The 24,216-nt window shown below is 60.0% G+C and overlaps 11 protein-coding genes across 12 annotated transcripts; 5 read left to right on the top strand and 6 right to left on the bottom strand.

The window, feature by feature from the left end:
• Positions 1–1,861: 1,861 nt before the first annotated feature.
• SDRG_07999 (hypothetical protein) lies at positions 1,862–2,422 on the bottom strand (the record flags this gene model as incomplete). The annotated part of the gene is made up of 2 exons (XM_008613865.1): positions 1,862–2,255; positions 2,316–2,422. 2 exons carry the CDS (start codon positions 2,420–2,422, stop codon positions 1,862–1,864), a joined length of 501 nt encoding a protein of 166 aa, XP_008612087.1.
• Positions 2,423–2,711: 289 nt separating this feature from the next.
• Positions 2,712–3,903, bottom strand: SDRG_07998 (hypothetical protein; the record flags this gene model as incomplete). Its single annotated transcript, XM_008613864.1, has 7 exons — positions 2,712–2,906; positions 2,957–3,055; positions 3,100–3,198; positions 3,243–3,361; positions 3,412–3,481; positions 3,533–3,634; positions 3,679–3,903. 7 exons carry the CDS (start codon positions 3,901–3,903, stop codon positions 2,712–2,714), a joined length of 909 nt encoding a protein of 302 aa, XP_008612086.1.
• A 483-nt stretch (positions 3,904–4,386) lies between these two features.
• On the bottom strand, positions 4,387–5,543 carry SDRG_07997 (50S ribosomal protein LP0). The gene has a single exon (XM_008613863.1). It carries the CDS (start codon positions 5,454–5,456, stop codon positions 4,506–4,508), a length of 951 nt encoding a protein of 316 aa, XP_008612085.1. The 5' UTR covers positions 5,457–5,543; the 3' UTR covers positions 4,387–4,505.
• Positions 5,544–5,701: 158 nt separating this feature from the next.
• On the top strand, positions 5,702–6,533 carry SDRG_07996 (40S ribosomal protein S15). The gene is made up of 3 exons (XM_008613862.1): positions 5,702–5,770; positions 5,816–6,157; positions 6,343–6,533. Exons 1-3 carry the CDS (start codon positions 5,768–5,770, stop codon positions 6,451–6,453), a joined length of 456 nt encoding a protein of 151 aa, XP_008612084.1. The 5' UTR covers positions 5,702–5,767; the 3' UTR covers positions 6,454–6,533.
• A 386-nt stretch (positions 6,534–6,919) lies between these two features.
• Positions 6,920–12,444, top strand: SDRG_07995 (hypothetical protein; the record flags this gene model as incomplete). The annotated part of the gene is made up of 11 exons (XM_008613861.1): positions 6,920–9,210; positions 9,254–9,624; positions 9,667–10,031; positions 10,075–10,356; positions 10,404–10,445; positions 10,492–10,626; positions 10,676–11,057; positions 11,105–11,145; positions 11,191–11,389; positions 11,442–11,518; positions 11,566–12,444. 11 exons carry the CDS (start codon positions 6,920–6,922, stop codon positions 12,397–12,399), a joined length of 5,019 nt encoding a protein of 1,672 aa, XP_008612083.1. The 3' UTR covers positions 12,400–12,444.
• Positions 12,445–12,966: 522 nt separating this feature from the next.
• On the top strand, positions 12,967–14,421 carry SDRG_07994 (hypothetical protein). The gene is made up of 2 exons (XM_008613860.1): positions 12,967–13,491; positions 13,537–14,421. Exons 1-2 carry the CDS (start codon positions 13,032–13,034, stop codon positions 14,283–14,285), a joined length of 1,209 nt encoding a protein of 402 aa, XP_008612082.1. The 5' UTR covers positions 12,967–13,031; the 3' UTR covers positions 14,286–14,421.
• A 37-nt stretch (positions 14,422–14,458) lies between these two features.
• SDRG_07993 (hypothetical protein) lies at positions 14,459–15,203 on the bottom strand. Its single transcript, XM_008613859.1, has 4 exons — positions 15,138–15,203; positions 14,988–15,086; positions 14,813–14,940; positions 14,459–14,762 (listed from the first exon to the last, which is right to left on the bottom strand). Exons 1-4 carry the CDS (start codon positions 15,174–15,176, stop codon positions 14,669–14,671), a joined length of 360 nt encoding a protein of 119 aa, XP_008612081.1. The 5' UTR covers positions 15,177–15,203; the 3' UTR covers positions 14,459–14,668.
• Positions 15,204–15,476: 273 nt separating this feature from the next.
• On the bottom strand, positions 15,477–16,649 carry SDRG_07992 (hypothetical protein). Its single transcript, XM_008613858.1, has one exon. It carries the CDS (start codon positions 16,612–16,614, stop codon positions 15,499–15,501), a length of 1,116 nt encoding a protein of 371 aa, XP_008612080.1. The 5' UTR covers positions 16,615–16,649; the 3' UTR covers positions 15,477–15,498.
• A 903-nt stretch (positions 16,650–17,552) lies between these two features.
• Positions 17,553–19,107, top strand: SDRG_07991 (hypothetical protein). Its single transcript, XM_008613857.1, has 2 exons — positions 17,553–17,890; positions 17,934–19,107. Exons 1-2 carry the CDS (start codon positions 17,738–17,740, stop codon positions 19,071–19,073), a joined length of 1,293 nt encoding a protein of 430 aa, XP_008612079.1. The 5' UTR covers positions 17,553–17,737; the 3' UTR covers positions 19,074–19,107.
• A 44-nt stretch (positions 19,108–19,151) lies between these two features.
• SDRG_07990 lies at positions 19,152–21,880 on the top strand. Of its 2 annotated transcripts, XM_008613856.1 has the most exons (5): positions 19,152–19,169; positions 19,226–19,488; positions 19,532–20,128; positions 20,182–20,541; positions 20,591–21,880. In XM_008613856.1, the coding sequence occupies exons 2-5, from the start codon at positions 19,249–19,251 to the stop codon at positions 21,815–21,817; spliced, it is 2,424 nt and encodes an 807-aa protein (XP_008612078.1). In that variant the 5' UTR covers positions 19,152–19,169; positions 19,226–19,248; the 3' UTR covers positions 21,818–21,880. The 2 variants fall into 2 exon arrangements, with proteins under 2 accessions (XP_008612078.1, XP_008612077.1); XM_008613855.1 differs by lacking the exon at positions 19,152–19,169 and having other exon boundaries at positions 19,199–19,488.
• A 953-nt stretch (positions 21,881–22,833) lies between these two features.
• SDRG_07989 (hypothetical protein) lies at positions 22,834–23,952 on the bottom strand (the record flags this gene model as incomplete). Its single annotated transcript, XM_008613854.1, has 5 exons — positions 23,819–23,952; positions 23,499–23,780; positions 23,078–23,449; positions 22,890–23,028; positions 22,834–22,844 (listed from the first exon to the last, which is right to left on the bottom strand). The coding sequence occupies exons 2-5, from the start codon at positions 23,751–23,753 to the stop codon at positions 22,834–22,836; spliced, it is 777 nt and encodes a 258-aa protein (XP_008612076.1). The 5' UTR covers positions 23,754–23,780; positions 23,819–23,952.
• Between the last annotated feature and the right edge of the window lie 264 nt (positions 23,953–24,216).

Here is a 24,216-nt window from a genome sequence, read left to right as displayed (position 1 = left end):
ATCCAGTACGCCGCGCAACGTTGTGCCGACAGCCGGCGGTGTAGGGGCGCTATCCTCATGGACGTAAATAGTGTACGAACCGTGGCAGAGTATCCGGACATTACGGCGGAATCCGGATACGCGTGGCATGGCGTCGTTGCTGGCAGGCGACGAGCCGTTCGTGGCCGCGGCCACGCCGTCGAGTACGAGCGCGGACGAAGCGATTGCGCTCTTCCCGAAGCGCAAGCGGCAGCGGCGCGAGACGTCACTAGTTGAGAAGATCGATCTCATTCAGCGGGCCGACTCTGGCGTGAGCCAGCGCCATCTCGCCCGTGACTTCGACATTGGCCTTGGCACGGTCAACAACATCTTGAAGAAGAAGGCCAAGACCTTGTACGAAGCTGAAGCGCCGCCATCGAATGCGCCCAAGCGCAAGGCACGCCATGAAGTGCTCAACAACATGGTCTGGGACTGGTACAAGGCGCAGAAAGGCCCGATTTCCGGCAGCAAGGTGCAAGAAAAAGCGCTCGAGCTCGCCAAGCGTGTGCCGCAAGCGCAGTCGTTCAAGGCTTCGAACGGCTGGCTCGAGGCGTTCTGCAAGCGCCACCACATCTCGTTCCGGAAGCAGCGCCACGCCGCGACGGCGCCGCCACTGCCCATGGCAATGGACCTCCCCGACCCGTCCTTGGAAGAGTGGGGCGATTGGTATGCCTCGGAGCGCATGCTGGAGCTTCTCAAGCTCTATGCGCCCGACGATGTCTTCTCGGGCTCGGAGACGCAGCTGCTCTACCAGACGTTGCCCGACACGGCCGGTCGGCTTCTCCGCGACCTAAAAGACCACTCGCTCTCACTGCAAGAAGACGCCGACGTCATCACTCTCTTGCTGTGCTGCAACGCGACAGGGTCGCACAAGATTCCGCCGCTCATCGTTGGGAGCGAGGTCAAGGTCGACGCGTCGCTCGAAGCGCTAGGCATGAAGAAGGCGCCGCAAGCATGGATGACCGCCGACATCTTCCACGACTGGCTTCTCTCGCTCGACGCCGACATGAAGCTTTGCAACCGCAAGATTCTGCTGCTCCTGCCCAGCACGCCGTGCCATTCGTCGGACGTCGACCTCGCGCACGTCACGGTGCGCGTGTGTCCGTCGGCTACCTTTGGCCCGCAAGGCGGCTGCCCGCTCTTGCATGGCATCCTCCAAACGTTCAAGGACACGTACCGCGTGCGACTGCTTCGACACGTGCTCGCCCAGCGCAAGCTTCAAGTCGCCGCGTCCGTCGATGGACCCCGCGTCCTTACATGGGTCGCCGACGCCTGGGCAAGCGTCGCGCCGTCGACGTGCGTCGCCAGCTTTGCGCGGCACCCAATCGGCCCCTCGGACGACCTCGCGGCGCTTCTCGCCTTGTACTATGCCGTGATCGTCCCGATCGTCGAGCCGTCGCTCGTGCTCGGCCCTCTCGAGTTCATCGCAGTCGACGACCACTTGCCGACGCAACTCATGTTTACCGAAGAGTGGAGTCTGCTCGAGCAAAAGAAGCCACCACCGCCACCAAGGTCCAAGCTCACTATGGCGTCGGCGTACGAACTACTCGAAGATCTCCGGGCCTTTGCAGCCGAGAAGGCACCGTCGCTCCTCGAGAGCCTCGGGCACGTGTCGATGGTCATGGAAGACAAGCTCGTGCATGACATGCAGCTGCATGCAGCCTCGACGATGGCCGCGCTGCAACCTGATGCGACACCAGCCGCGGCGTTGCCACCGAACGACGCACCGGCCGCGCCGGCTTCGTACCCGTGGGAGTAAGCTCCGCCACCCTCCCGCGTCTAGATAGATAAAGAATACTGAACATACGATATACTAACTCATACATTTGTACTATTCTGCATGTCATGGGGGACTGGACGATGTTGGTAGCGAGGGCGCCGTGAAACATCGAGGCAGCGTCACCTCGATCGCGTCGGTCGAGACAACCGCTTCGTGGATCCGGCAAGCGTCCAGCGCGGCGAGCAGCTGGGGCAGCCCCACCGGCTCGTCCACGGGCACAAACATGGGCATAACGATAGCGGCGTTGATGATCTGCTCCTTCTCGTGCCATTGGCGATGCGCGCGCTGGTACGCAGGCAGCCGCCGGACGACCCGTTGCCAAATGACGTGCAAGAGGAAGACCCCAATCGCGACGGCGAGTGGCGTCAAGAAGCGCAGAAAGCTCTCGCTCGTCTGCGCTGGGTCGCCGCCGCAGTGGCAGTTGGACGACCCGGGATTCAAACAGGCGGCAGTCGTACTGCAGCAACACGCGAAAGAGCTATTGTTGGTGCTCGTTGGATCCAGACAGGCAACGAACCCGCTGCGGCAGAATGCCACCGGAGACGTCGTGGCTTGCATGTCGACCCAACAATAAAAGAGGGTCGCGTCGGCCGAGAAGCGGAGAATCGGCGTTGGTGGTCCCATCGAAGCTTATCAGCGCGTTGGAGGTTCGTGGAAACTGTCAACTTCGACGTTGGTAGCGTCAAGCAACACGCCCCGCGGCAACACGCCCAGCAAGAACGCCCCCCGAGGTGTGGTGGTGGGGCGCGCGACTTTGATTTCAGCTAGCAGCACTCGCCGGAAGATATAATAATAGAGCGAAACAAATGTCGTCGAGGCGCCGTCGACATTCCGCGACGACGACAAGGTGTCTTAAGTCTCTGACAAGGCGAAAAGTTGGAGGTTTCCTCGACATGAAAATGGGACTTGGCGCTTAGGACAGTAAGACTTCCAACGTCTCGCCGCTCGTCGTTTGAGTCGCAAGCATCTCGTTCCGGTACGCGACGCGGTACGGCGTGTCGCCGCTCGCCGTGCGCGCGCTCTTGTCGGCGTTGTAGCGCAAAAGGAGCTGGCACAAGTCGGCGTGCCCGCGCTCGGCCGCAATGTGCAGTCCCGTCACGAGGTCGTCCTATCCCACGCATACTATCTTAACGCCGCTTGCGATCTGTCCATGCGCACGGTCGCCATCTGGACGGGCGCGCCGTAGTCGAGAAAGAGCTGGGCGATCTTGGTATGCCCGTGGTCAATCACCGACAGAAAGAGCGGCTGCCCAAACTTCTAGTCACCGCCAACGTGAGCCGCGTCGGACGGCGCAGGTGTACCGTGAGGCTCTTCGGGTCGGCGCCGTGGTGCAGCAGGAGACGCGTCGCCTCAACGTGCCCTTGGTCGGCAGCAAACATGAGCGCCGAGACACCGTAGCGCTAATACGTCCATTTTTTCGAAAGTGCGGTTGACAATATTGTACGTTGGTCACGTGAACCTGGACACCGTCCCCAAGGAGGCGCCGGAGCACGTCTGTGAGGCCGCGCCGGCCGGCTTCGACAAACTCTTCGTGCGACGCCGAGCTGCTGCCCCACGAACCCTCTACGAAGTGAATATCACAGTGGCACAACCTCGAGCATTCGACGTAGTACTGCGAAGGAGGTTGGCGATCGAGCTATGGCCGCGCTGCACCGCGAGCTCGAGCGGTGTCTTCTCCTTCTTCTATTTGCATCGAATAGCCTCGACGCGTGCGCGATGCAAGGACCACAGTACCGACGATATCTTGGATTGGTCGGCGCCGTGTCGCAGCAGAAGCCGCACAATGTCTTCGTGGCCGTTGGCGGCCGCCATGTGCAGCGCGGTCCACCCGAGCTCCTAGTCGCAGCAGCATGAAAATGACACGAATGCATCGCGGCTACCGAGTGCTTGGTGTTGACATCGAGGCCTTGCTCGAGGTACCGCTCGACCTCGGCGGCGCGGCCTCCTTGCGCCGCTTCCGTGAACGCGTCGCCGTGGCGACCCACAGCCGTAAGCACCGTCAAGCGCATCGCAGCGTCCGAGTTGGACGCGCTCAACGCACTCGCGTCGTCGTGGAAGGCTTGTTCGATCGCACTCACGCGCTCGGCCGCGTCCTTGAGGCTCATACGGGCGGCCTTTCTGAAAAAACCCTGCTGCCGTTTCGCCACGAGTGTCAAACCAAGTACTAGTACAATACATGTACGTCACTGCGTCTTGGACTTGCTTTGCTCATCGGGTCGGGAGAGTAGAAGACTGGTCACTGGTCTCAGACAAGGGCCCACACACTGTTGATCGATGCTTGAATACCTCTGCAACGACTGCCCGCCTCGGCTCAATCAGTCGGCTTCTAGTATTTGTTGGAGCCCAAACATCTGCGATGACGACGAGGTCACTCGATGATGCATGCACTAGATCCTCGACAACACATACTTCCGACCTGGTACCGACCCAAGACGACCAAGGGGCTCAAGACGTACCGTATGCACCAGCAAACCTTACGGGGTTGCTGTGTACTCGAGTTGACGAGTGGCTGCACGACTCCTGTCTCCTCTTCGGGTCACTGAGTCGATCACCGGCCAAATCCAACCCACCGCCCCCCGTCCGCTTGCACGGTCTTCTTGCAGCATTTGCAGAAGGCGACAAAAATGCTTATGATGAGAGGCAACGCAGTCTTAGGTAGATCTTATTGCTTCTCGAAACCCAAGGTGAGATGGAAACGACTAGTCGCTTAGTAGTCCGAGCCACCGCCGAACATGCCAGCGGCCGTGACGTCCTCCTCCGACTCAGCCTTCTTCTCCTCGACGGCAGCGGCGGCCGGGGCGGCACCGCCGGCAGCCGGGGCGGCAGCGGCAAAGGCCGACGGGTCGGCAAGGAAGGCCTTGAACGGGTCGGCCTTCTTGAACGAGAACGACTCGCACTCGACGGCGACAGCGACGAGCGTCTTGAAGGCGTTGGCGATCGAGTGCGGGATCGACGCGAGCGTGGGGAAGCCAAGCGCGAGCGAGACGGCGGCGACGTTGCGGAGACCAGCGACAAACTTGTTGACGAGGTCGTCCTCCGTAAGGTCGAGGACAGCGGGGTCGAACATCGAGCCGTTGTCGTAGACCGTCACGATCGACATACCGTACGAGAACGGGCGGATGTTGAGCTTCTGGAGGAGCGCAGCCTCCGAGTTGCCGACCTTCTCGCCCTTCTTGGTGAGGAGCACGTCCGAGACGATTTCAATCTGACCCTTCTGGATCTTGGTACCGATCTGGAGGGCCTGGAAGAACGAGGTCTGGCCGGGGTCGCAGCCGGTGGGACCAGCCGGGCACCACACATCGACGGGGGCGATGGCACCGATACGGGCCGGGGCCGGGACCTTGTTGTCGTCAAGCACCTTGCGCACCTCGCCGAGGTCCGAGTTGGTGAAGACAAAGCCGACGTTGCCGCGGAGGAGCGGGATGAGCTGCTCAAGCGGGTGGCCCGGGTTCTTCTTGAGGAAGTTGGCGAAGACCTTGCGGATCATCGTGTTCTTGCCCATGAGCACCTCGCCCGTGCCGCGGAGCGCGATACGGATCTGCTGGATCTGGTTCGAGCCGACGTTGTCGACCGTCACGAGGAAGATCTTGGTGTAGTCACCGAGCAAGCCCTCGAGCTTGACAAAGTATTCGCCCTTGCGTTCCATAGAGATGCCCATCTTGACGTAGTCGTTTAACCTTGGGGAGACACACGCCTTTTTTGTTAATGATTTGCGCTTGTTAGTTAGTCGCCCGACCAGTGCACCAACTCCAACCAAATTGCACTTGGCCCTGTTTCGTATTGTATATGTTGTGGTTTGTATGTAGAATTAAATCGTTGGATTTAAAGCGCACTTAGACGAGCGAGGCGGACTTAGGAAATGTATGGTGCTTGAGACAGGAGGGGCCCATAGCCAGTCGTTTCGGCCAATCAACGGCGACGGCAAACTCGCGTGAGTTTTCACTTTCCAAAGTGTACCAAACGAACACCATGGTAGCGTCTTAGCGGCGTCTTAGAGCCAAGGCTCATGGTGCGTAGGCTGACGAACATGATCTGATCGAAATCGCTGCGGCCCGCAAGAAGCGCGCCTTCAAGAAGTTCACGTACCGTGGCGTGGACCTTGACAAGCTCCTCGACCTCAACCACGAAGAGCTCATGGACCTCGTGAACGCGCGCGCCCGCCGCCGCTTCTCGCGTGGTCTTAAGCGCAAGCCGATGGCGCTCATCAAGCGCCTGCGCAAGGCCAAGCAGGAGGCCAAGCCCCTTGAGCGCCCGCGTGGTATCAAGACGCACCTCCGTAACATGATCGTCGTCCCCGAGATGATCGGCTCGGTCATCGGTATCTACAACGGCAAGTCGTTCAACGGTGTCGAAATCAAGGTGTGTTCCAGAACATATATCACAGCTCTCGGGGGAGGAGGGCCTTTGTACCCGAAGAGCAGGCCGTGGCTACGTCACGCGCCTCGACTCTCCTCCCTTTGTGACCGTTCTGTGTACGGGGCGACCCAAGAGAGCTTTTCTGATATATCCCGACACCCGGGCAGGCGCTCATTCTGTATGTCTAGCCCGAGATGGTCGGTCACTACCTTGGTGAACTCTCGATCACGTACAAGCCCGTCGCCCACGGTCGCCCCGGTATCAACGCCATGCACCAGAACCGCTTCATCCCCTTGTAAATGGCTACAAGCGGCCTCAGCCTTTGGCGCACGTCATGGTTTGCTAACCTCTTGTGAATACATGACGCTTTGGTACACCACGCCGCCGCCGCGTTTCGTCTCTCCCTGTCCAACGGTCGTGCCAATGATCAAAACTCGCTCATCCGAATGCAATGCTGGATACCCCATGATTTGCACGTCAGTATGAGGCACGACCTGGACCCTTTGTATACGTTTTATATCTAGTCTGCTTTTTCGGCTACGCTAACATCAACTATCTTTCTTTTCTACTATTTTGCCTTTGAAACTTTGTCAATTGAAACCTGTCGGGAGCCTGTAGCTCAATTCATCGTCATCATAGTTGTATGCTCCAGGAGCTTGCGGGCCTTGGCGACGATGTGGAGACTGGACAATCTGTCTTACAAGTCGCTGACGACAGGCTGGAATCACGGAGCGAAACGGCGCATCGCGGTTTCACATATACCCGATGGCAGAGCGCGGCGACGACGCCAGCCTTGGCGCGTACATCAAGCTCGCGCTCGACCTTGAAAAGTGCGAGGCGTACAACCCGACGCAGTGGCGTCACGTGCTGCAGCGCTCCCATGCGCGCCTGGACGCACCAAAGCGGTCCAAGAAGCGGCCGCGCGACGTGCCCGCACCGCGTCCATCGCTCGACGCCTACTTGCACCAGCCCGCCATGGTCGCCGAGTTGCTCCAACCGGCGGCGCTTGAAACGTCGCCGACGCGCCATGGCAGTCTGCGCGGCGCGCGGCGGTGCAGCAGCACGCCCGTCGTCGCCCCACTGCAAGAGGCGCTCTCGCTGCCCATGTTGCACGTGCTGACGCCGCGAACGCGGCAGTGGGTCGCGCGCTTGCCCAAGCCTCGCGAGGCCGACCTCGCAGCCGTCAACCAGCTCGAAGCGTTTGCGGACGAGGCCATTCACGCGCGCCACGTCACGTCCTTGGGCCGGCTCCACCACCGCCACAACGTGTATGGCAATCTGCAGCGGGGCACGAGTCCCACCAAGCCAGTCTTGCTCGGTCGACGCCGGCAACGCAGTGCGCCGGCACTCGCGATCGACGCTGTCGAGCGGAGTCGCATGGCGCTCGAAGACGTCAACGTGCTTTTGCGCTCCCGGCGTGAGACTACCGCGCGCCGGTCCACGCTACTGATGACACCATCGACGCGGTCTCTGTCACACGACACGGAAGCCAACGACGCCAAGCAAATGCAACACAATGATTGCGACGTCTCGGACAGCGTTCTGGCCACGTGGCTGGCGTGGCACCGCGAACTAGAGAAACAGCATTTGACCTACGTGCACCAGCAGCACGCATCGCACCTAGCCGACGCAAAGATGCAAGAGGGCCGCGTGACCGCGGCCACCACGTCGCTCCACTCGGCGCTCGACAGCGTCCAGCGCTGGCTGCCCCTGGATGTCTTGTATGGGTTTGGAAAAGGCCCATACGCGTCCAAGCATATCCACCAGGCGATGGACCGCGTCCATGCAGCGCTGGTCCGCATGCGCTACAACGCCCTTGTCTACGGCTTTGCATCTTGGCGCACAAGCACGCTTGCATGCCGCGTCATCGCTTACAGCGCGGCGGCCCTTGTTGTCCAATGCGCGTGGCGCCAAGCTGTCGCCCGCCACGAGCGCCGCCTGCGACGCCACTTGGTCGAGCAGCAGCGAGAACGCGAGGCGCGTCTCCTTGCGCGGCTGCTCACAAAGAAGGACGCCGCCGCGCGCGTGCTCACGCGCGCGGTTCGCAGCTATGCTCTTGCGTGTGCCCGCGCGCGAGCGGCAGCCCGCATTTCGGCGGCCATCCGCCTGCAGCGGTTTTACCGCCAGCGCACGGCGCTCTGGGCGCGCTTTCTACAGCTGGTGCGGCGCCAAAAAGAGACGGCGGCATCGATCACGCTGCAGGCATATGTGCGGGGCTGGCTCGCCCGACGGCTCCGGACACTGCTGCGAAAGCTAGAGGCAGTGGCACTGCGTGCGCAGTACGCGGCGGCGGTGGCGGCGACCAAAGCGTACGACGTGCGCTTGATCGGCGCCGTGTTGCTCGTGCAGCGGACTGTGCGCAAGCGCCGGGTTGCACGCAAGGCCAAGTTTGCGGCCATGCGTCGACGCCACGCCAAGAGCGTCCTCAAAGTGATCCAACTCCAAGCATGGTGGCGCATGATGGCTGCATATCGACTGCGTCGACGGTATGCGCTTCGCATGGGCCCCGCGGCCAGCATCATTCAGCGTGCGTACCGCCGGTATCGATCCCAGTGCCAGTTGAAACAGCTCCAGAAGGCGCGCGCCAAGGCCATCAAGGCGCGCAAGCTCGCTAAAAAAACGTTTCGAAAAGACCAGCGCCAGCTCACTCGGCAGCGGTCGCAAGCCAAAGGCGTCAACAAACTACTGCTGCAAGTCACCGACACGGTCACCAAAGCCTGGCGTGAACCGTCGCTCGAGCAAAAGCACAAGGCGGCCACAACGCTCCAGGCTGCGTTGCGTGGTGCCACGACCCGGCGCCGCGTCCGGCGACTGCGCAAGCGGTCGGATGAAGCGACGCGCCGGCGTCACCGGCGGCAACAGCACGTGGCCGCAACCGCGATCCAGCGCCTTGTGCGCGGCATGCTCGGCCGACTGCGCTACTGGCGCCTCAAGGTGCACGCGTACGCACGCCGGATCCAAGTGCTCTTTCGCAGTCGCAAGGCGCGCCAGGCGATTCTCGACCTACAGCGCTACGTCCATGCCGTGGGCCTCATCAAGCGCCATTGGCTACAAAAGTTGTCAACTGGACAAATTGCAGTCTCTCATCACTTATGCTAGGAAAAGCCTCGTCGGCTTTCGGCGCAAGCGGCGTGCGGCCGTGCGGATACAGGCCGTCGCTCGCATGTTTTTGCAGCAGCGTGTGTTCCTGCGCTTGGTGCAAATGCGGCAGCGGCGACTCGAACTGCATGCCATTGGCGCGGTGCGGCTACCGTCGACACTGCGCTTCGTCCAAGACACATTGCTGCTCTGGAGCTACCAGTTTCCGTACGTGGCGTCGACCAAGGTGGCCCCAAATGCGAGCGTCCAGCGGCCGCTGCAGTCCCGCGTCGACGGCAAGACGTGGGTCACCAATGGGTGCTACGGTGTGTGGCAGAGCTTCTTCTTGGCGCTGTGTCGCTACGGCAACACGCCCGACGCGACAGAAATCGGTATGCAACCCTTTGGTCTAGTCCCATCGAAACATCAGGTAGACAACATGCGGTTTTCCAAATTCTTCAAGGACACGCCGGGCGCGCTGCACAAGGTGCACTTGCCACTCCACGCGGTCGACGTCGCGTTCGCCAACGTCAAAGTCGGCAAGGCGCGCTCGATTCCATTTTCAGCGTTCCACACGGCGATGAACCATCTCCTGTCGGCGCGGTTGCCAGAGCCCACGTTGCAACCCTCAACGCGGTATCTGCTCTTTCTGCAAAAGTACGTGCTCCCGTCCAAGCTGGGCGAGCCGTTCCGACTGCAACTCGCGGCATTGGCCTCCGACCGCGCGCACTGGGCGGCCCACGTCATCCAAACCACGTTCCGACACGGGCTCCAGCGCGCCCGCCGCGCCGTGTTCCTCGTACGCAACACGCTACGATGCACATAGTAGTGATGGGGTGTAGGTCCGCTTCCGCGACGCCCAAGTCCGCAAGGCGCAGGGCACCACTGCGTTACTGGTACAAAACTGGTGGCGCAGCCGCCGTGCCCGGCTCCAGTTCGACGCGCTCGTCCGGGAAACGTACGTCGAGTACGTGAATTGGAAGTCGGGCGCCAAGTCGTACAAGAACCTCGTCACGGGCGTGACAACGTACTCGCGGCCTGCGCTGCTGCGGGACATGGCCCCCAACGTCTCGATCCAGCTGCCGCCGCCCGACGAAGAGTACATTGTCTATTGTACGCTGCGCGTTTGGTGCATGGATGAGCGGGTTTGATGCGCTCGGTAGGTATGAAGCACGAGTCGACGCCCAGCGAGAAAGCGACCATCTACTGTCTCGTACGTCCTTGCTTCTCGAGTGTGCGGGGCAACGCAAGACATGTAGGAGTGCGACGATGCGGTCTGCGCCGACTGCTTTGCCCGCGACCACAAGCGCGCTGCATTTGCTTCGCATGCGACTCTCCCGATCGCGCTCTGCCGTCTCTGCACGACGCAGACCGCGACGCGCCAGTGCAACCAAGTAGGACGTGTAGGGGTAGGGACCTTCTGTCTCACAACTATGCACGTAGTGCATCGACGGCCATGCGCCGTACTGCGACGCGTGCTACCCCCACTACCACCGCACGCGGCCGCATACGTTCACACCGCTTGTCGCGCTCTGCGTCGAGTGCCAAGCCAAGGTTGGCGCGTGGCGGTGTACTGTCTGCACCGACTATTTTTGCAAAAAATGCTACTCGAGCTTTCATCGCAAGGGCCAGCGGCAGCACCACGGAATCGAACGCGTCGCGTACCTGCCAACAGCAGCCAAGGCGATTCTGGACGCGCGGGCAAACGACGCGGCGCGGCGTGCGCAGGCGAGCGTCGTCAACAGTGTCGTGTCGGCGCAGCTCAGCGAGCTCGAGTTCGCTAAGCAAGACGTGGCGGCGCGCATGATCCAAGCAGCGTTTCGCGGTACCTTTGGTGGAATATCGCGTACTCGTATGTCACATGGGGTGTAGCGATGAAGGGGCGCGTCGAGGGCAAGTCGTACATGAAGCTGGTCGACGCTTCTCGATCCGCCATTGCCTCAAACTGAACCCTGTAGATTCGCCGGACCAACTGGATCGTCCAGCAGCGGGTCAAGGACGACGTGGTCCGAAGCGGCCTCGCGTACAAGCTGAAGAAAGCCATTGGCGTCGCGCAGGTGCTGGCGTCGGATACGGACGCCGAAGCCGCCGCGGTTGCCGCACGCAAAGCCGCCATCAAGGACGCACTGGGGCTCTCTACGTACGACTATAGCAACGGTACTCGATTATGGGCACTGTTGTACAATATGACGATCATCACGGTTACTAGGCCCCCCGCCATGGTGCACGTACGACGCACCGGTGCTCGTCACGCGTGGCGAGTTCAAGGCGTGCGCTGCCACTGTCGTACGTCCACTATGGCATCTCGCGTTCTATGCGGCGCTCATGGCTAGGTCTCGACCAACACGCTTGCCGCGTCTGGGAACGTACTCGTCTTTATCGCGGATGCACACAAGTCGGTGCTTCTTCCGCTCCGGGACCTTCGCCCGATCGACCGCGAGAGTGGCGGCCCCCTCGGGCGACTGACACAATCGCTGGCCGCGGCGTCTCACAAAGTGCAGACTAAAGTCCTCGCCAAGGTCGAGGCGCAGAGCTTTGCAATCAAGCTTTTGCACCACCGCACTCACTATAAAGACATTGAAGAGTACGCGTGGCTACCGTCCCGCGACCACGTGACAGGTCACGACACGTACTGGAACGTCGTGTCCAACTGCACGACGAATACCAAGCCGCGGTCGTTGGCGGCCCTCGACACGATGGAGGCGACGGCAAAGGCCGAGATGCTCGACCAGGTCCTTGACGCCAAGACCAAACTCATTGCGCTCTTGCGCAAGACCGATCGCGGCGCGGGCGACCGTCGCGGCAGCTTTGATGCGGCCGCCCTCGACGCCAACGAGGTGCGCCAGCTCCACGACGCACTGTTTTGGGCCGATCATATGCACGGCCACCCGCGGCTCGGAAAAAAGGCTCAGGACCTCACCAACCACCTCAGCACGACGCAGTTGATGCACATCGTTCAGTTTTTCAATCGACTGCAGAGTGCCGTGACGGCAGACCAATGGGACACGTCGTTGCTGCAGCTTGTGGGACTCCCGCGCGACGACAAGGTGCAGTTTGCCTCGCAGTGCGCCGAGATGGGCATCGAAGACGGCATCGCGTCGCTCGAGAGTCTCGCCGGCGCCAAGACCAAGAACGCAGCTGCCTCGGCGGACGCCGACGTCGAGTAACGTTAGAACCAGACACGTAGCGTCCGAAATGAAAAATTGTCACGACGCGGGCGGCTGCTGCAGCTGCTGCTGCTCGAACTGCTGTCGAACGCGTGGCGGAGTCGCGCGCCAGCTGACACGAGGTGCGAGACGAGTGTACCGACCACTGCGCAGCGCTTCTATTCAACGTCTACGTCACAGCTCTACGTCACCGTTCACGCGGTCGGATGCGGCGCCAGATTCGCTGGCGCCATTGGTGGGTGACAAAAAAATGCGCCGAATTTGCGTAGGTCGGGAATACAGCGTCGCGCGTCGTACAGTGTACGCGACGGAGCATCCATGCATACACAATAGCGAGGCCTCTCTCGAGATCGAGACCATTGTGGCGTGTCTTTGTTGCCTTGGACCTACGCGACAGTCGTGCGGTATAGCGACTTGTGGCGCTATTCTGAGGAGATCCAGGCGCGCGACATTGCACTTTTTCAAATATTAGATTGCCATTTGCAAAGACCATCATTCGACTACCGACACTGCGTTTTTGTATGCGTCCCTGAGAGTTGTCCCTGTTTTATACACTACACAAGCGAAGAGAAGCGCGCCAAGACACCAGATGGGCTGCTTGACGTAGAGGACCGTCGTCTCGATTGCAAAAGATGCTGCCGCGCCACCAACACACCCCCACGACGTCGTCGGCGGCCTCGAGCGCGAGCGCAAACACGGATGCTGCGCGCGAAGTGCGCGGGATTCTGCACTACTACCTCGACGAGTGCACGCGCGCGCGGGCGGCCGACGAGTGGAAAAAGATCAAGGAAAAGGGCGCGTTGCAGCTCTTTCAGAAGAAGCGTGTCAAGCGACAACGGGTTGATGGCACCGAGAGCGACTCGTCCATGGTATCGGCGACCTCCAACTGCTCGTCGCTCGGGTCGTCCTCGACCTTGGCGCTCGCACCGCCCGTGTTTACGTACCACGGCGTCACGACCCTCGAGGGCTGCTCGCTCCACGACATTCAGAGCCTTCTCTGCGTGCGCCAGACGTCGGATTTCCGAGCGACCATGAAGCTCTTGCACGGCAACGACTTTGTCGATGGTGCAATCCTCTCGTCGTCCCCGATCGGTACGCGCTCGGTTCCTTGCCCAAATGCTTACGATTGCTCTGTAGACGCGTCGGTGTTCTCGACTGTCAACTGGTTTGCGCTCAAGTCCTCGACCGTGCTCGCCAAGGACAAGGGGTTTTGCATGCGGTCGTATGCGCACATTGTGGGCCCGCCGAATGCGGCCGCCCGCACTCTGGTCTGGACGCTGCAGCCGATGCACCACCCGACGCCGAATCTGCTCTACCACGTCAACAAGTACAAGCGCATGTCGTGGGAGCTCGGTCTCGTCGTCGAAGAAGTTGCGCCGCATTCGCTGCGCGTTTCGTGCCGATGCCAGTCGAGCGACAAGCGCCTTATGCCCGCGGGCGCCCGTGTCGTCTGGAACATGCTCTCGCAGCTGCAGCCAGCGATTTTGACGCTACAAGCCTCCAAAGTCAAGTCGCTCGTCGCCGAGTCGCAGTGGATCAAGGACGACGACCGTCCGAGCTGCTTGCAGTGCGATGCAGAGTTTACTACGTTTCGCCGCCGGCACCACTGCCGGACGTGCGGCGAAGTCGTGTGCGCCGCCTGCTCATCGATTCACATTGTTGCGCTTGCGCGTGGGCCCATGAAGATCCGGATGTGCGCCAAGTGCCTCGAGCGCGACGCCGAGACGCCGCTCGATGACGCACGCCTCGCTGCGCTCGCCGGTAGGTCGAGCCACAGCTTTCAGTCGACCGCCCGCAGCTCGTCCATGGACGGGCTCGAGAGCGCCGAGACGTTTAGCCTCCTTCGCATCGCCGATGCCCTCGGGCAAATCGACCCCGATGCGTAGTCAGCGACGCCTCCTGCAAGCTCCCGTCCTTCGACCAAATGTACCATAAGTAGTTTTAACATACCAAGTAACATCGCTGTGCTTTTCGGCGACTAACTGTCAAGGGTAGCGACAGCAGTCGTTGGCACCGCCTCGAGACGTACTGCCAGGTCCACAGTGGGAAGAACACTGATGCATTCGGCAATTTGGTTGGGCGGCGCCGCTTCAAGCCCCGCGGAAACGTTTTGCGCGGTGGCGAGACCGGGTGCAGCAGCCCCTCCTGACATGTATGTACAGGTCTAGCCCATGTACTCGACCCTAGTTCGCTAGTTGGTGTCGACAGGCTGTCAAGGCACTTGGCCAGTCGAGGCGAAACGAGAGCGGAGTTGACATACTTGCCGTGTTTATAAATTCTGACGTGAAAAGACATCGTTGAGCTGCGCACGCGGCTCGTCCGTCCCGCGGAAAAGCGTCTCGCTGTACAGCTCCATGAGCGCGCTATGCCATGCATGAGATGATGCCAGCCCTGGGCTTCTGAAGATACATGCCTCTTTTGGCGCAAGAGCTCTTTGGCCTTCTTGATCTCGTCTTGCTGAGCTTCCAAGCTCATATCGACGCCTGGAAGCGACGCCAGCACGCGTGCAGCCTCCTCGTACTTTGCCTTGAGCATGAGCGACTAGCCAAGGTCGTGAGGCGATGGCGACGACACACAACCGGACGTACCGTGCTCGAGACGTCGCCGACGCGCGTCACCTCTTGGCTCGTCCCCGCCGCCAGGATGTCCTTGAGGATCTCAATAAGCTTGGGCAGCATGTCAAAGGTCTACGTTTGCCACGCTTAGCGCCATCGTCCATGCCAGGCAGCAGGACCTACCTCATGCATGCGCTTCTCGTCTTCCTTGCTGTCGGCCATCGTTGCCGGCCCGTCGAACAATCGCACCGTATGCGGATGCCCACGCGTATCCGGAATCCATGGGTGAAACATGGTTTGTCCCAAATTCTTCCAGTGACATCAAAAATGCCTGCTGTCACTGGACTCGATATGACGTGGCAGCACAAGCGGTCGATAAATACGGTTTTGGACGGTAAGATGCGCAAGATCGGCTTAGCAGCCCTCCACGAGCTCTCTCTGTACAGACCCTTTGCTGTAGGGTCATGCAGTAGTGGGCCAAGGGCCATATGCACCTTGTTGCATGCGTTCGAGAAACCCAACGACAGTGATAAACTACTTTAGCTTATACGTGTGCGTTGTTAAACGCCTCGAGGCCGTTGGCAAACGCGTTCTGGGCGGCGTAGATCGCTGCGCCGTGCAGGCGAATGCGGTCGACTTTCTCTACAAAGTCGCTGCCGGCAATCTCAATCGTGACCGCAGCCTTGTCGTACTTCCGGTACGCATAGTCGATGAACGTACCATAGCAAGGGTAGAGCTCGTAGGCCGGAGCCCCTTTGTACGACGTGATCCCCGTGGCGTTGTTGAGGGCGTCGGCCACACTCTGCGAGAGCACTTTGAAGCGGTTGCCACGGGGCGGCGCCGTCGTATCGCCAAACGGATAGAGCACGAGCGCCGAGTACGAGTGGATGTCAAAGAACCCGTCCATCGGAGTGGCGCTGATAAAGTCTGCGATGCCCTTGGACTCGGGCTCGCTCAGCGGCGACGTGCCCGGGTACGCCTCCGAGTCGACGCTTTCGTGGTCGTGGTTGAAGGCGAGCGTGGGAAAGTTGCGGTTTAAGTCGACTTGGTGGGCGTCCTTGCGCGTGTAGCGGGACTCGCCATAGTCGTCGCCCGACCACGTCTTGTCGTAGCCATCGACGTTGACAATGGGCACAAAGTACATGTCGTACTTGGCGAGTGCAGGCGGCGTGCGGTTGGCAGCCAGCTCGTCAAGGAACGACGCCAGAGCATAGAGGTTGGACGAGCCCGCGACCCACTCGCGCGCGTGCATCATGCTCTGCACGTAGATGGCCGGCGCCGTAAAGTTGCGACGTATCGAGAGCTTGTACGCGACGATGGGCACGCCGCGGATCGATGTTGCCAGCGGCAGGGACGTCAGTAGCCGCCGGTTCTGCGCCTCGAGCGTGGTCAAGAAGGCGTCGATCTGGCCGCGCGTCCGAAAGCAGTCAAAGAACCCGTTGGATGTGTAGTTGCCGGGGCGCAGCGTCGCCTCGTAGCCGGCGCTGGCATTGTGGCAAGCGACGTTGAGACCTACGTCCTTGACGTAGGCTGGCGTGAACACTGGCGGCAGCGTGTAGTCGGCCGTCTTGCCATGGCGCGGGTGCAGCGTAGCGGCCGCGGCCACGAGCAGCGTGAGCAAGTGCAGCAACATGGAAATGGAAGACTGCTGGATCGCCATCGACACCAGAGGACGCGAATCCTGGCAAACCGCTGTGCGTGGTTGTAAACCGCAATCCGTAACCGTACTTAACACGTACACGTGCTATGACAAACGTACTTACGCGTGGGCAAGCTCGGCGCATTACGATTGGCTCTACTGTACTGCTTTTTGGCCAATCAGACATGAAAACTTGGACGGTGTCGAGTGCCAAAATAAGTTGATTGCAGCGTCCCTACAAAAACCAGTACAGAAATGACCTTGCAACAACCCCAAACACCGACTATGCTCTCTAGTCTCTATTATTAATAGTCGCTCGACGCAGATGTACTGGTCGTGTCCCGGTGACGTGTGGGAAACCTCTTGATGCTTGTCGTGGCGACATGTGCCGGATACAGGGTTAATATCCGGCTCTAACCCCATCAACAAAGATACTTTTCGTTGGCGCCCAAGGCGCTTGGCTCTGGCACCGCTCCACGGTGGACACCAAGCGTGACCTGCCGGCCTTTCCCACGTGCGATGCTGACGGGCATCTGCAACGTAGGATACAGAGCAGCCCCTATCGCTCTCCGTGCAGCGTATATATTTATGCACCCATCCGCCGAGCCTTCTTATTCCGCAGCGGTCAAAACCGGTCCAACGATATTAGTGCATGCGAGTCAAACATCCTGGTGGAATAAGCCGCGCAAACACAACGCGCGGCCACACATTCGCGTTCTCAAGCCTCGGAGCGCCGGATACATCTGCGACGGCGCGGCGTCAGTCCACTGTATCGGCGTACACTGTACAAGGCGTACACTGTACAAGGCGTACCTTGCCATTCGGTTCAAGTCGCTAGAGACAAACGATCCCGAGCCTAGAACGGCCGTGGGCCGACTCGCAAAATGGCGCAGTTTGAATCAATCGGCGCCGTGTACTGTCGGGGCTCAAAGCATGTCCCTGCCGGCGGTCGGCGCCACGTGATTGGTGCATTCGGTAGCTGTTTTCAGCCAATCCTCAGGCGCATTACTGCACGCATGTCGCAGTTGCTTTGCGTATACAAACCGCAAGGTAATAAAATACAGGGAAATCGGTTTCGGAGCCTATAAAATAATAATATTATTTGGCAGTCGGGACTTTTGATCTGGACGCGGAGGCGACGACGATGGCCCGCAACAGCCGGCAGCAGACGCATGATGTCATCACGATCGACCAGCTCGTGAGCCAAGACGAGTGGATCCCCGACACGGAGCGCTTCCGCTGCCACGTGTGCACGCGGAATTTCTCCAACTTTCGCCGCAAGCACCACTGCCGCATGGTACGGTGACGACGACGTCGTGGACGCTCATGACGATGGCTAGTGTGGCGAGGTCGTCTGCTCGAGCTGCACGCTCAAGAAGCTCGCCGAGATTCCGCAGCGCCAGGGCCTCCAGGAAGTCAAGGTGTGCATGTCGTGCATCCTCGCGCTCGGCGGCACAGCCGCGCCGCGCCCGACCGCCGAGTCGTCCATGACCGCGCCGTCGAGCACGCGCTCGCGCCCGGGCTCGATCCGGTCCGAGAGCCGGCTCCGTGGCAGCACCATGGACCGCGGGCTCGACTCGCCCACGGACGACAAGCGCCACTTTTCCAGCGCCGACAGTAGCAACCGCGAGTGCGATTATCCGCTCGACTTTAGCTGGGGCTACCAGTGGCCCAAGCCGCCGATCTTGCCGCACGAAGCCGAGCGTCTCGCAGCTGTCCGCAGCTTTGACATCCTCGACACGCCGCAGGAGGACGTGTTTGATATCATCTGCGACCTCGCGTCGAACGCGCTCAAGTGCCCGATCGCGGTCGTCTCGCTCATGGACAAGGACCGCCAGTGGTTCAAGGCGTCGGTGGGCCTCGCGCAAACCGAGATTCCGCGCAACGTGTCGTTCTGCGCGCATACTGTGCGCACAAAGGAGCCGATGGTCGTCTTGGATACGCTCCTCGACAAGCGGTTTGCCAAGAACCCGCTCGTGACGGGCGGCGCCAACATTCGCTTCTACGCTGGGTCACCGATCGTGTCGCCGTCGGGCTTTGTCATTGGTACCGTCTTTGTGTTTGACACACAGCCGCGCCACTCGTGCGACATCACGACGCTCGAGAAGCTCTCGAATGTCGCGATGAAGAACATTGAGGACCGCAAGAACGCGATCGCAACGCCCGTATCGACACCGACGCAGGGACCACCGCCGACGCCGACGACGACTGCGCTCGCCGAGGTCGCACCATCGACACCCAACCTCAACACGCAGGACCTTGTCGTTCAAAACGCCGGGCCTGGTGACGGCCAGGTCGTGGCCGGTCCCAAGCTCGAGACGATGCTCATGGATTTACTTTGTCGGACGACCGAGACGCAGCAGCAGCTTGCGACGCAGCAGGGCGCCATGTTCCAGACATTAGGCCAGCACACAGCACAGATAGATAAGTTAGCGGACGCGGTCAAGCGCATGGAAGCCAAGCTCGACTCGAAAGATTAACGATATGCGAACGTGTTTCGCGTGTTAGACTGGACTTGATGTGGACTTGTGGCGCCAAGGGCAATGTGGCCACTTTGCACTACAGCGTTAGAGACGGTGTTATAACAAGAAAGGCGGCGACGGCGGCGGGAAGTAACGCGCGTACTGTGTAGGGTATCATCCACCCCGTGAGGCGATGGTTGGCGCTGTAATATGGCCACTTCTTTGGTGCACCATACTATTATCAACCTTCACGACGACGTCCTCCATTGCGAGTGCGGGAGCGATGATGGACGAGCACGACCGGCGGCGCCCCGCGCTCCTCAAGAGCGACCTCCTCAACCCGACCGAGTACATCCCGACCAAAGACACGCTCACGTGCTACGTCTGTATGCGCAAGTTTAACCTCTTGCGGCACAAGCACAACTGCGCCCTCGTACGCGTCCTTCGTGTAGCGCGATTCTTATTCGTCATCCTAGTGCGGCGAGGTCATGTGCAGCAAGTGCTTCTTCCACGTCCCCGTGACGGCCCACCCGACCGAGCGGTACTTTGCCATGGTGTGTGCGCCGTGCTACAAGGCCGACGACCGCCTCGGCCCCACAAGCGGCGTCCTCAAAGAAGAGAGCGACGACGACGACGCCGGCTACCACAGCAGCTACCAAAGCAGCTACCACAACAGCTACCACGACAGCTACCAAGGCAGCTACCAAGATCACTTTTCGATCGGGAACGCGTCGCTCATCTCGGACAGCAATCCGTCGCTGTGGTCACCGGAGCGAAAAACATCGTTTGCGAGCCGGTCCGCGTTCGATAGTTTGCGGAGCAGCACGGCGCTGCTGCCTGCACCCGAAGACGGTGACGGCACGACCAACAGCCACGCGATCGCGCCAATTGAAGCGTCGAAAGCGCCGACACGCGTCGCCAAGTCGGGCCGTGGCTCCAAATGGCCGTCGAAAATGCTCTTTGTGTACCCTGAAGATCTCCTCAAGGAGTTTGTACCCAAAGGCAAGCGCTCCAAGTGCGACCGCTGCAAGCGATCGTTCACCCTCTTTCGACACAAGTACCAGTGCCAAACCGTACGTCGTCGTCTCGTTCATACGTTTATGCTCATTGCGACTCGTGACGGTAGTGTGGCGAAGTGTTTTGCAGTCACTGCACGACCAACCAGCTCGCGCTGCGACCGGACGGCCAGTCGTCGTTTGACGTGACGGTGTGTTGGACCTGCGTGCACATTAGCATGGTCCAGGGGAATTTTTCCAACTGCCGCGCGCTCCAAAAAGCGGTCATGGGCCTCTTCCACGACCCGCACTACCCGCCGCCCAATACGAACCAAGTCGACCACCGCGTCTTGCGACTCGAAGCCGCGCACGTGATCCCGTACGACCGCCTCATGAAGAAGAGTTTGTGGGTCTCGCTCAAAGACCGATCCAACTGCCGCGCGTGCCATGACAAATTTCGCTTCATCATGCGCAAGGACCACTGCCGCCTCGTACGTCGATCGATTTTCTCGTTTCGTAGTCTTATTGCCTCGTATGTAGTGTGGTGAAGCGTTCTGTTTCATGTGCCTCTTTGACATTCTTGTGTCGGACGTGCCGCGCCAAGGCGAGTGGCAAGTCGCGCCCATCTGCCAAGCGTGCTCGACCAACACAACCAAGCGGTTTGAGCCCGAGACAGCGAGCCGGTACATTTCTGGCGCGGGCAACGCGAACGCGACGACCAACTCGCGCATCGTCCGGTCCCGTGCGAGCTCGGCCGAGGCGCCATCGATGTCGCGCAAGCCCAGTACGGTCGCCATGCGGCCGCCGTCCGAGTACCGGCGCGGCTCCAACCCCGAGATGAACCGGTCGTACCCGCTCGACTTTAGCTGGGGCTGTCAATGGCCCAAAGCACCGACGCTCCCAAACGAGTCGGACCGGCTCGCGGCGCTGCATGCGTACGAGATCCTCGACACGCCGCGCGAAGACGTGTTTGACATCATCTGCGAGCTCGCGTCGAACGCGCTCAAGTGCCCGATCGCGGCGGTCTCGCTCATTGACCACGACCGCCAGTGGTTCAAAGCGTCCGTGGGCCTTGCGCAGGATGTCATTCCGCGGGACGTGGCGTTCTGTGCGCACACGATCGTGTCGCACGACACGATGATTGTCCTCGACGCGCTCCGCGATCGACGATTTGTGATGAACCCGCTCGTGACGGGACCGGCCGGCGTCCGCTTTTACGCCGGCACGCCGATCGTGACCTCGAATGGCCAAGCGATCGGGACGGTCTTTGTGTTTGACAACGAGCCGCGCCAGCTCGGGTTCAGCGATATTGCGACGCTCGAGAAGCTCGCGACGGTTGCCATGAAGAACATTGACGACCGAAAGGAAGTCTGGGGCAAGAAGCTCTCGCCGCTGCCGACGGTGCCCGAGACCGTGCACGAAGAAGCCCACCCCGCGATCATAGAGCCGTCGACGAGCGCGACGACATCACCGACGACGTCGACACCGACCGATGTCGTGGTCGAGGCGCCGGCGCCAACGTCCGATGGCTCGAACCTCGAAGCCATGATCATGGCGCTGCTCTGCCGAACGACCGACACACAGCAGGCGCTGGCATCGCAGCAGTGCGTGTTGTTTCAGACGCTCGGACAGCACACGGCCGAGCTCGATCGCCTCGATCGGCTCGCACGCCGAATGGAGGCCAAGCTGTACGCGGACGCCGAGGAAACCAAGCAGCAACACAGTAGCAGCGGCGAAGACGACGACGAAACGTTTGTCTTGCGATGAGTAGCAAGTCATGTAGAGTATAAAGAATGGCCAATAGAGCACGCCTATCGTATCGTCGTCGTACTACGCTTTGTTGCTTGTCCGAGTCGAAGGAAGGAAAGGCCATCTCTTGCACATTGAAGCACATCACCCGAGGATATCCCGCACCCACTACACACAGCACCAATGGCGTTGGCAACACGCAGACGATAAAGGCCAGAGACTCAGAGCGGACGGCGTATGCGTAATGCAAAGCCGTACCCATTTGGACGGACTGACCAAATGAAGCTCCAATGGACCGGCCACCCTCAACACCAAGGACATCGAGAAACGACGCCGAACGCACCAATGCGCTGCGCTGTTGAGCGTCACCGAGGCTCGCGGTCGCCTGTTTCGTCGGTGCCACTTGACCATGTTCCTGCACAGAGCGTGATGGATTTGGCGTGCATGACGCAAGTGTTATGGCAGTGTTATACCTCCAGATGCAGACAGCGTACCCACAGGACGGCAATTTCATGCGGTCGTTCCTCCCATCATCACGTTACTGCGCCGTGGCGATTACACACTTTGGCGGCGCTGAGACCAACGTGAGGCCAGCATGCGTCCCCTCTTTGCAGTCGCGTGCACAGTCGTCAGCCTAGGATCAGAGATACGCGAGAGGAAGGAGGGGCATTGCGGCGGCACAGGTCGTTTTTAGATCGCTGCCATATGCGGTCGTCTTGTGTGAGGTATAGGGTATGCCCGTCGATGAGGGCGCCGACCTAAAATATAGTATACGTGTTGCATTTCGTATTGAACCTATGGTTGCGTACGACATCAGTGCTGCTTTCTGAGCGCACTTGTCTGTGTACTCCTAGCGATGGCGTGCCCGGCACCCTGCAAGGCTGGGTATCGGGCTGGGCAGTGATTTAGGATATGTCCTATTTTCACTTATTTGAGGGCTTTTAGACGAGACCACGCGCCTCAACTTGAAGCACCTCTCCATCGCCGCGGGTGTGGGCGAGAATTGCACAACAAGACGAGTAACAACGTCCATTTTATTGGATTCCTAGAGACGTATAGAGCTGTTTCATACGGTCTTCGTACGAGGTACGTGGTAACCATGGGTTCTCGCCAAAGCATTGCCCTGCGTGACACGTAAAGCACTGTGGCACGGCGTGCAAGGGGCCAAGCGGCGTCGTGGTCCCCGCGACCTTGGTCAGCACGCACAGAAAGCAAAAGACCTCGCCGCACTATTGTCCCACGAAAGGTTAGCACACTCTCGATCACGCGCCATCGTACCGACACACAGTTGTGGTTGCGCATGTAGTACGAGACGCGGCTGCCGCAATGACTGCACGCCGATCGCTTTCGAAGTGGCACAATTTTGTCCGGTGCAGCAAACGTGTGCTCGGCGAGCGTTCCATTCGTTGCCATGCTCAGAGCCCGGAACAACGCGCCGTCGCGGTCGAGGCCCAACGTGTTGGCAGGAAAATCGGGGGCAGCCACGAGCGTGTGCAGCTCGGCGCGAAGCGTCTTGCAGTTCGCATAGCTCTTCTCAATGATCGAAATGCACGAGCACGTATCGCAGATCGGAATGGCCACGGACGTTGCGGCGCCGGGGTACAAGGCAAGCCCCGACACGGTGCATTGCGAGCAATGCACGAGCCCACACTATGCATATAGACAATAGAAGGCATTGCGCACGGGTACGGTAGTCTACCGTCGCACACGTGTGGCGGTGGCGAAAGACCGAAAACGATCGGGCACATAGGGTACACTTGTCTCGGGGCGCGTTCTTGTCTCGGCGCACAAGATCCTCTGGCCGTGCAAAATATTTGTTGGTGGGCCACTTCCGCCCGACACGATCCGGCTTTGACCCCTCAATGAACTTGCCAAAGAGCTTTTCGTGGTAGTGAAAACACGTATTACAAACAGGGACCGAGTCGCCTTGGCCAGCGACCGCTATGGGCTGCATGCACCGTTCGCAAGCTAGGGCACCGCACTATATAGATAGATAGATAGATAGATAGATAGACTTACGAGGAGGCAGTTGATGTCACCCGATAGAAAGCCAAACGGGAACAAACACACGACGCACGCCGACTGAGTCTTTCGAGTTGTAAACTCGGCAGGACCCAAAAGATCGCTTGGCGCCAACTCAAATGGCGTTGTCATGATGGAGAGCACCAACAATAGGGAATGGAGTGCGACCACAAAGGCGCAGTGTTCCGTGCTGCTGCAGTGACGTTCAGTAGTGTACCTGTCGACAACTCGACGAGCTCAAGTGTTCGATGAGCGCACACGTCACTGTTGCTACAGCCGACGACACCGTTGCAGACATCATTCAACGACAACTTGGATGAGCTGTTGCGTGCTGCACAGCCGCTGAATTCTCGGAATGTACTACATTCACAAGCCCATACATTAGCACGGTACAC

This window comes from Saprolegnia diclina (assembly GCF_000281045.1).
Source record: "Saprolegnia diclina VS20 unplaced genomic scaffold supercont1.23, whole genome shotgun sequence".
In the NCBI taxonomy this organism is placed as follows: Eukaryota; Oomycota; class Saprolegniomycetes; order Saprolegniales; family Saprolegniaceae; genus Saprolegnia; species Saprolegnia diclina.
Note: the sequence above shows the minus strand (reverse complement) of the source record. Positions and strands in the feature narration are given on the sequence as shown.